This window comes from Octodon degus, unplaced genomic scaffold (assembly GCF_000260255.1).
Source record: "Octodon degus isolate 3935 unplaced genomic scaffold, OctDeg1.0 scaffold00141, whole genome shotgun sequence".
In the NCBI taxonomy this organism is placed as follows: domain Eukaryota; kingdom Metazoa; phylum Chordata; class Mammalia; order Rodentia; family Octodontidae; genus Octodon; species Octodon degus.
Genome location: NW_004524717.1, coordinates 4,156,061 through 4,166,728, shown reverse-complemented (window position 1 = coordinate 4,166,728; position 10,668 = coordinate 4,156,061). Strand labels below are relative to the sequence as shown.

Below are 10,668 nucleotides of genomic sequence, written 5' to 3'. Positions count from 1 at the left end.
TTTTTTTTTTTTCAGAACCAGGGATTGAACTCAGGCCCTTGCACTTGCCAGGGAAGCGCTTATTCCACTGAGCCCTCTCCCTGGCCCCTCCATTTTCTAAACTTGTAAACCTGTGTAGTTTTAACAACATATGTATACTGTACAGTACTGCAAAATCCTGTGATATAGTGAAAAATCCGTGATAAATAATTTAGATTAAAATTTTATTTATTTTGCAGAATTGGGGATTGAACTCAGGCCCTTGCACTTGCCAAGAAAGCACTTATTCCAGTGAGCCATCTCCCCGGCCCCAAGATTAATATTTTTTAAAAACCCAAAGACAGTTACGTCTGTGAAAGTCAAACAATGAAATAGCGAGGGACTATTGTATTCAGGTGAAAGCTTATTGATTGATTGATGTCATCCACACCCAGGGTAGGTCATCCCTTAATCCCAACATCACATCATTAATCCCAGCATCACAAATCCTAGTTGGCCATTTCCACAAAGTGCCACCTATGACCACACGAGGCTTTGGAGTGACATCTACACATAAGCTGCAACAGGCTCCAGTAGGTCTCAGGTCGCAACATTCTTATCAATACATAATATTGTTTGATGCATCATTTCTGCTTAAAGACACATTATTGGATGTACATTGCATATTCATTAACATTGAACTCACTTAACACGTAACTTGTGCTTAAGCAAAGGTGCTGTCATGCACGTATTTTCTCCATAAAGCACATCATAGACATCTTGTACGTAAGAACAATAGATAACACTTTAGCACTGTTCTTGAAGGCCATTCTTACTGGTGAAATCACTTGAGAAAAAGCACAAAATTTCAAGTAATATAGCACTAAATAAAGTATGCAAAGGACTTTTTTTACATTGTGAGTTAAAACAAGCAAGAAACCAGAGTTCTACCTCACTTGACCTCACCTGGGAGTGATGCTTGTCAGATGGATCAGATTTGTCTCTACTTTGTACAGCCCATGAATGACCATGAAAATATCTTAGTATCAGATATGAAGTTACAAATAAGTTTTAGCAGTAGCCCAATTTGCAAATAGAGCATGTTTGACTCAGGGAAATCAAGACTATATGAATATATGCACACCTTTCTTTTTAAAAACATAACTCTCAGGGTGATTTGAAGAATGAAAGTTATTTTGGGTAACACTGACTCAGATATAATGATTTTGAGCATTAGTTGCTGTTACACATTTCAAATTAACAAAATAATAAATATGTTACTGAAAATGACCAAAACTTCTTGGCTTAGTAAAAGCTACAAAGAAAACTAGTTGTTGAGTTCTTTGGCTCTTCAGCCTTTGTATGTAATGCACAGTAGCAAGGAAAACCACTGTAATTTGATGCTTTGCTTTTAATGGTTAGCATTGCTTTGTGACCTTATGAGGGAAAATTGTTTTTTATGTATTAACAAAATATTATGTTTCCAAATATATGAAATTCATATGGAAACATTTTGAACTTAATATGTGGTATGACTGCTGTTCTTAGACTTTTAGTACCATTTCATGCTGCAGACCAAGTATAAATTGACATTTTCAAGATGGTTTTGGTTAACTCCTTAATGTTGCAAATTGGAACTTTCCAATGTAATAACTTCTGCAAAACACCATGCTGTTGACAGAAGAATAAATGGAAAACACACACTTATAGACATTCTTGTAGAGCAGAATAGAAACTAAAGCTTATCAAGTAGAATGTTCTTAGAAGTTATTTGGGGATAAAATATTAGAGTTTAAAATACTCTTATTAGTAAAGTCAGATCATAATTTTTGTGTAAAATGAATTTCCCCTTGTACTTATAAAGTGGCTGATCACACCATTTACATGGGTATGTGTCAGTGTCATTGTGACTATTTGGCAACATAGTTTCTCAGAAATTCCAATTACCCATGTAAATACATTTCATAGCATCACATTTCACTGTCAGAACCCCTGCTGCCTGTGTATCATTAACATAAATGCAGGTGCAAATAGCATTTATGTACTTTGATAAAAAGCAGTTGGAGACATCTCACTGTGGGACACAACACTTTCAGATTGTGTACATCTGTTCAAATAATGTATCCAGCCCCAGTGACATGAGCACAAGGATGAAAACATCTGCCCCGAGACCATTTGCCATGTAGCAGATGCTTACATCTTTATTTATGCAGATGGTTGATGTGTTGAATTGAGTGAGAATAAAACACCAAGGTGTTTGACAGGGATGTTTAGCATGTTATGCAAGCAAAAAACAGAGTTGGCAGTTTTGTTTTAAAGGTACAATATTAATAGGAATGGAAATTCATAAATCTAATATTGCTTTTAATAGTCCACATACTTTTTGTCTTTAAATTAATTAGCATGGAAATTCTAAAAATGTTTAGAGAAATTCAGTGTTCAACTTACATGAACATAAACAACTTAGAATTATTTTGGTTTTGATAAAATAATTTATAATGAGTTTCAATGTTTTTCTAAACCCTTTTATGAAGGTTCTCTTTTGTCTGAAAATGTTACATACCACAAAGAGAATCTTGTGATAACATTTCTTAAAATTGGGCAAAAATATAAGTGTCATCAATTTGAGTTTAATTTATGATACGTTCCATGAATACTCAAATTAAGTAAAATAGGTTGCTGAAATATTATATATATTTATAAAATATTTGTCAAATATTTTATTATTTAAGTTGAAACCAAGGAAACCAAGTCATAAGTATTAATTTGCTCATGATGGGGCCATAATTTGTATGCCTTGCTGTGGGGTGGTTCTGATTTGATTTTATTAGTTAAAAAGACCACTAAAAATGATTGGATCCATTTGTACCACCAGTAATACAAAGCGACACAATGAGACAGTCATGCATATACCACCAATGGTTCAAGCTTGCAGAATAGGTTAAAGGTTATTAATCTTGTGAAGTCTCATTCTAGTAGTAAATGTAAGACTCAAAGACAAACCTCTGGTCGCTAGCTTACATGTAATGTCATTTGTCTTTTTGTTTCTGAAGGAGCCTTCCCTCTGCCCTAGAAAGAAAATTTCCTCTATCAATAGAAAGTGAGCGAGAGAGCAAGATCAAGAGGGGAGCGAGAGAGAGAGAGTGAATGTGTACAGGACTTGCAACATGAGGAATTTAGAAATCCTTTTACCATTTTTTCTTCCAGTGTTAATGTTCTTCATTGCCCTGTTTTTAAGGCAGGTGGTATGGGATTAGGAAATAGATAAGAAATGTATATTATTTTCTAAATTGTAAAAGACCTTAGTGATCTTTTCTTTTATTTATGCCCATCAGAAAAACAAATCACATTTTGTCAGTGCTTTAAAATGTCAGGGTGCTTATTTATTTTTGCTTTTAAAAGTTGTATTCTGGGGGCTGGGGAGAAAGCTCAGCGGTCTAAGAGCCTGCCTAGCAAGTTCAAGGACCTGAGTTCAATCCCTGGTACTGCATGCCATGCTGTGCTAGCCCTGGAAACCAAACAAACAAACAAATAAATAAATAATTTTTTAAAGAAATTGTATTGTGGTCAGTCTAATTTGCTTCCTAGAAACTTTAAAAAAAATCTGTTTCACCAGCCTGGCTTTCCACTGTCAGGACATTACTGATGGCTGAGTGTTGATTTTTTTAGCCACCTCTCCCAACAGCCATGCTATAGATTCCTGCTAGAACATAGAAGCCCTACCCCCCGCACACGGTTGCCCTCCCAACATTTATATTCTTAACGTTGAGTTAGATTGTGTGGCATTTACCAGCCACTGAAGGAGACTGGCATATAAAGAGACAAATCACAAAACACCTTACTAAGTTCAGTATGTTTAGACAGAGGGAGAATAGCTTTTGTGACAAAGATCTCAGTTCAGATTTAGCTCTGATCAGCATTGTCAACTTGCAAGAAATGTTCGTTTTCCATATCCATGCACTGGAAATGTTAATATAAAAATATTAATGGAAAGTTCAATGAGATAATAGGCTAAGCACCCAGTCTGACTCCTAACTGGGTAGCAGTTTAGTACTTAATAGTAGAATTTAAGGATTATAGAGATTCAAGGGAAGAATAGAAATCACTAAATAGAGACAAGGAATATATACATGTATGTACACTACTAATAATACAATATCTCCGGAAGGCAGGAGACAGCGTTGAAGCTAGAATAGAAGATAGACTCCAAAGACTCTTTACTGTTTTGCTTTGCTTTGCTTTGCTCTGCTTTGCTTGTTCAGCAAAAGCATAGGACAGTGATGATGAACCTTTTAGAGACTCAGTGCCCAAACTGTAACCCAAAAGCCACTTATTTATCCCAAAGTGCCAGTACTACAATTAAAGCTGAATACTGAGGATTTAGTTTAGATAAAACAACAGTTATCTAATGTTCTGCTGCTGGGTTGACTTGGACTTATATTCCAGCAGAGAGGGCATACCATAGGTTCACCACCACCTTTCTCCTGGCATAGGAGAAAGCAAAACAGTAATGTGGAGGGTGAATAGGTGACTCACTTATTTAATAAATACTATGCAACTGCCAGATGCTGTTGTAGGGACCTAGGTCCTGGCAGTGGATGAAGCACATTTGTCCTTACACATCATGAGCTATTGATATAAAAGCTGAAATACAGAAAAACCTGCTGCAAAAAGTTAGGAATTAATGTGAGTTCAAAATAACTTAGGATGAAAATAGAGCATCTATAAACCTATGCTTTATAGCAGAGAAATTTTCTTTCTTTTTTTCTTTCATTTTTAGAGATCAAATCCTAGCCTGGAATTTACTGGGCAAGTTCTAGACTCCTGGATTACATCCCTACTTCAGTTTGCATCACCCGTGTGTGTGTGTGTGTGTGTGTGTGTGTGTGTGTGTGTGTGTATAGGGAGAAATTGTCATTTAAATTCTTCAGAAAGAATGAAGACTGCAAAAAATGCTTTTTTATAAATAGTAAACTTATTTTTGAAGTTACAATATAAAAATGTCATTGTGACTCCAGTCTTTTGCTTTTACAAATATTGTTGTTGAGTTTCATATGTTTTCATCAAAAACAGAAAACCTCCAGCCTTTTGCTTTTGCCCAAGTTTAATAGTTAACAATTGACTGCACATCTGAATGTTAAAACCTTGTCTCAGTTACTCTTCTCTCGTTTCTGGAACAAATACCCTACACTCAAAATGAAGGTAGGAAAGATTTATTTAGCTCACAGTTACTGAAATTTCAGTCCATACTGAGCTGGCTCCAAGGCAGAGTGGCACATAGCAGAGACACCTTTCATGGTGGTGGCACAGAGCAAAGAGCAAAATGAAGAAGTAGCAGCAATATTGGCTACAGAGACCAAATCTGTCTTCCTTACATTGTATTCAGACTATCTGCCCCAGACTGAGTGCAGTACTCAAATCCATAATCCCAGAAGCACTTACACCCGTAATCCCAGTGGATCATGAGTTAATCACAAACTCTAGAAGTCTGCCCTGTGACTGCATGAGACTTTGGGGGTACAACTAGACATAAACCATAGCAAACCTTATCATTCTGCTTCTCCCAATAGCAAAAATATTTTTTTCACTGTCATCTTGTTAGCCTACCAAAAACTTAACAATTGCAACTGCTGTGAAAATGTTATTAGATTTGAAAAGAAGAGGCCCATTTTTCCTTGGTTTCTGGAATATTTCTTGCCATGAGATATTAGTGCCACTCATGGAAGCTCTGTTGCAGGTGATGTCTCCATAGCCACCAATCCTGCTGAGAAACAGTGGACTCAGAAAACGGACTCTCTTGGGAAGACAGTGTGCACAGGTATTTGTTATGCGTAACAGGATGTTAGATAAATGATCTTCTGCTGTTACATGTTGAAGTTCAGTTATCAAGGTCTAGATTTCAACTGTGACTCAGTTGAATGCTAACAATTCTAGTAACAAAAAGGAATATTGAAAGAATGGGTTAAAACATTTCAGAAGTTTCCATTTGTCTTTGCTTATTGTCCTTGGGAGCCCTCTAGCTTCTCATTAACTCATTTATATTATTTAATCACTTAAATGTCAAAAGAAGCCAACTTGCCTGTAATATAATAATAAATAAAATTCTGAGTGTACCACAGGTTATTTTTGAAAAAGATAAACAACTTGATCATTCTAAATGTGTTAAAAGCAAAAAAAGTTTCATCCAATTTTCAGCTGTTCTCATCAGAAGCACTTCAAATCAAGAATAGTTCCTTTCAAAAATAAGAACTAGTAAATAGGGCTTAATTAAGGTAAAAAAGAAACTAGTTGAAATTAAAAATTATTAAAATGTATTTTAAATGATAAACCTTTTTAAATTACTTTAAATTTTGAACGTTTTATGGTCTCAAAAGAATATTTTAATTTAACCACATTGTATAGTTTTTTTCTTTTATTGTCATTAATGTTAAAGGTAATTGGCTTTTAAATTCCTCATAAAGAATGCTAGTTTTTTCTTGCTTCATAATTTATTTACACTCCTGATTTATTCAGCTTTATGACTTTAATGGTTCCTCTTTGCTAGCCCAACTTTTCTTTCTATACTCTAGTAATGTTAAACTTAATTCTTAATGATATAATTAGAAATACTAAGCCTGTAAGTGCCTTCAAAACTGTGATTATCCTGTCCCCTCCCCACTATGGGAACCCATGTATTTGCACTCCTAAATTGAGAAATCATATGGCCGTTGCTGCCATTGCCCTCCAGAGCAGTGGCTGGGATCCCAGCCTCACTCTAGGGCTGGCTTTCACTGATCTCTGACCTACCCTCTCTCTGAACCCAGAGTGGAGTACCCTAGTAGCTCTCTTCCTGTTAGCCTTAAGAGCAACAGTTGGCTTCACCACTACTCAGTGTAAACAAAACCTGGGAGAATCCCCACAAAACCTCTCTTTCAGATGCATACAAGTTAACTCATTCACACTGAATTGTTAATCCAATTAACACCTAGTCATCTAACCTTCAAGGGGTGGGAGATGACAGGGAATAAGAGATCTTCTTGGGATAGGTCAGATGTTAGAGATATTGAGCTGCCAAAGTGGGTGTCATCACAAAAAGGGGGAAAAAAATACAGTTTTACTGAGATCGTTGTTGACAAAGCATAGCCATTTCTCCTTTTTCTTCATTTACTTCTCAGAGATGAAACATTGGTTTAAAGATTTGGAACTGTTTCCATATGCTCAAACTCTGCCTTTTATTCCCACTGGGAAAAAAGTGTCTGAAATTTTATGCTTAAGAGAAAATGGAAAATGACATCTACTGAGTATCTGACATGGTGGGAACTACCCCTGCCACCTTCATGGATATTTGTTTTTAATCCTGATATGATCTCTAGTATGCTAGAGTTGTCCTTATTTCATGGAAGATATATAGGCACAGAGAATGACTTGAGAAGTACATGACAGAGTTAAGCATTGAAACCGAGTCTATCTGAGACCCAGACACTGTAATTGTTCTGTGGGAGGCTATGGTGGCGGCCAGAGCCGTGCATGATAGCTTACAGTCTGCTTTCCATCTTGAATGGAAAGATACCATTCTGTCAAGTGGGCAAGGCTTTGAGTCCAGCACTGTTGCTGACCAGCTAGAAAATCTTTTACTATAAAATGGACTTAACAGTAATTCCCCACCCAGCTTATTGTGGGGATCAAAGGAGACAATGCATGTGAAGCACAGTGCTTGACTCATAAAATACAACATATCATTGGGATAATGTTTAAGAAACTATACATAAAGAAATTTAGCAGCTCAGAAAATAAGAAACCCCTTTCTTTAAAGAGAAATGATTGAATTGTCACTTGCAATAGCCCTTAGAGGCCTATGCTCTGTACAGGGCACCTACTGGTTACTGGTGTTATTAAGAGGAGGGGGGAGTTGCTAGGAGCATAATTGGGCAGAACAGGACAGGTGTGCCGAGGAGAATAAACAAAATGACTCAGGATACAAAATTTCCAGTTGGAAATGTGCTTACTTGCTTTGTATTGTCTCAAATTTCCTGAAATGTACTTCTGTGATATGGTAACTCTAGGAGCTACCAATAAGACCAGAAATGGTATTTGGCATCTTAACTCCTTGAACAAATGTATAGTTGTGCCTAACCCAGCATGTTTTACTGTGCATACTGCTAGGCCAGCTCTCAGTAAACTCTTATTGGCTCTATTGCTGCAGCCCCTGGACAGTGAGGGGGACAGGAAAGCTATGGCTAAATGCCAGAATAGTTTTTTCAACAAAATGAAGTTGAAGTCCTTGTATTATGAGACATTTCTTTTATCCTAGACTGCTCCTAAGTTTTACCATATTTATTTTAACCAGAGACCATCTTGGCAAATAATTTGGACCCCTATTGGAATTTATTATTTGAAAACCAAGTAGGAAGGAGAACAGAGATACCAACAAATAAAATTGAAAATAACATTTTTTAGTTTAATAAACTTAAAAACTAAACAGGGCTGGCCAGGTAGCTCAGTGGACTAAAGCACCTGCTTAGGCAGATACAGGGGACCAGGGTTTGATCCCCAGTGTGCTGTGCAGGCCCTACCCCTAGGGCGTGCTGAGACAGCAACCTGAGACTGGGTGTGGTGGCACACACCTGTAATTCCAGTGCTTGAGAGGCTGAAAACAGGAGGATCACCTTGAGTCCAATCTGTGTAGTGAGATCCTGTAGACTCTGTACAAAAAAAAAAAAAAAAAAAAAAAAAAAAAAAAAAACTAAACAGTACATAAAATGTTTGACTCTTACTGGTAGCTCTCACAGCACTTTCATTCTATACATGGATCCAGGGCCCTCCTTTAAGACCAGGGACATGCTGTACTCTTTGATGGTTCCTCTGAACAGGCTCCGTAGTCCCATGGATCCCAGTCTATGCAGTGGAACTTTGCCTAAACCAAGGACAAGATGAGTGGAAAAATTTTGTTTGAGGCAATATAGCAGCACTTGATTCTGACAGAGAAAATCAGAAAACAAGTGATTTATAGCAATCATGCACATCTATCCATTATGCAGCTGTGTTGTAGAAGAGTTTGATAAATCTTAGGTGGACTGGGCAGCTAGTGCTTTGAGGCCTTCCATGTTCATTCTGCTCCTTAGACATGCAAGGAATGTCCATTAGATCCAGTCCTTTGCAGATTGGGGAGGGGGGCTGCATTTGTGCATTCTCTAATGTCCAGCAGCCTTCCTGGATTTGTCAGAATCCCTGGAATCCCTGGAAATTTACTTTTACTTTCAAATGACTTAATTGTCCATTAGTCTTCTTATAAGTGGACTTTCTGAAAGAAAATGTCATGTAATGACAGTAGAAAGTTTTGGATATGAGGATATTTCTATTTTAATTTGTTTCTTAAAATTCAGAAATAGTATATTTTGGGATTAAGATGACTTTCTATATAATTTTCTCCCTTTGAGAGGAAAATGAAGGGAAGGGAGATCATTGCTTTGCAGTGGGACCCATCTGACTTATGGACTTTGCAGGTTGAATTCTACTTCCTCAAGCCTCATATTTATTAATCTTTAAAGTGAGGAACAATAATACTTTTGCAGAGTCTTTTGAGGAGTCAGTTCAAAGGCCTAGCATATATTCTAGACCAGTAGTTTTTAACCTATGACATCTGCTGTAGTAAGTTATTTGTATTATTGAAAATTATGTTACTGTGATTTCTTTTAAGACAAAGAAAGATGTTAATGCAGTTATTTCTTCTAAACTAAATGCTCAGTATCCAGATTGAATTGCAGTGTTGGAGTTTTGCAATAAGTAAGTGAGTTTGGGTTGCAGTGTGGGTATGTGGTTTTCTGGAGAGATAGCTAGTAGTCTAAGCTCCTGCCTGGCAAGTTGAAGGACCTTGGTTCGATCTCTGGTGGCACATGTCATGCCAGCCCCAGAAGCCCAGGTGCATTGGGCTGACCACCAAAACCAAGTATGGTGGCATATGCCTATAATCCCAGTACTGGGGAGGCTGAGACAGCAGGCTCACTAGATTCCAAGCTGTGTAGTGAGTTCCTGTACCAAATTAATTATTTAATAAAATATTTTTAGAAGGCTTGCTCTTAAAAAAAGGCTTGCCCTCATTACTTAGACTACTTAGTAAGGACTCAGCACCATCCAGTTTCCCTTTCAGTTATTCACCAACTGTAAACATAAGTTTTCAAAAGTTACTTTACCTATGCTTCACATATTTAAAACAACCCATAATTAAAATCCTACTAAATATTCCCATTGAATAGCTACAGAATTAATTTTACTGAGTGGGTCTTTTATGTTCAGTTAATAAAAGTCCATGCTTAGTACTTGAGAGTCCTATGAGTCTCTTTAACTCTGTTATGGGTAATTTCACAGGATTTCCAGAAATTATGAATGTCAGTGGAAATTTCTACTTATTATTTAGTGCATAGTTTTGTAAGATCTGTAAATTAGTAAGTGCAGGTGAGAGATTTTAGCTCACACCATCTGTGAATAGCCTGGTGGCCGTGTAGTGAAATAAACCACTGTTGCAACTACATTGCCAAGAAAGATTTCCTACAGTCATGCTTTCTTAGTATTTTCAATTTTTAAAAAAAATTTAATGGCGTTTTCATCTTCTCTGAGGCTCCCTATTGTTTAACTTGAGAAGTTTGAAAGCTCAGTAACAGAGAAAGTAGGTGGAACTCTTGAGGACATAGGGGTAGGCAAAGAGTTCATGGACAGAAATCAAATCGCACGGGT

At 36.9% G+C, this 10,668-nt stretch overlaps 1 protein-coding gene across 13 annotated transcripts in view; it reads left to right on the top strand.

Annotated features, from left to right (window-relative positions):
* Znf438 (zinc finger protein 438) overlaps positions 1–10,668 on the top strand; it is a 241,573-nt gene that overhangs the window by 222,798 nt on the left and 8,107 nt on the right. For all 13 annotated transcript variants that reach the window (XM_023701866.1, XM_023701864.1, XM_023701861.1 and 10 more), the window contains one exon: positions 5,696–5,776. In XM_023701866.1, coding sequence (XP_023557634.1) covers positions 5,696–5,776 — 81 coding nt within the window. The remainder of the gene's footprint in view (positions 1–5,695; positions 5,777–10,668) is intronic.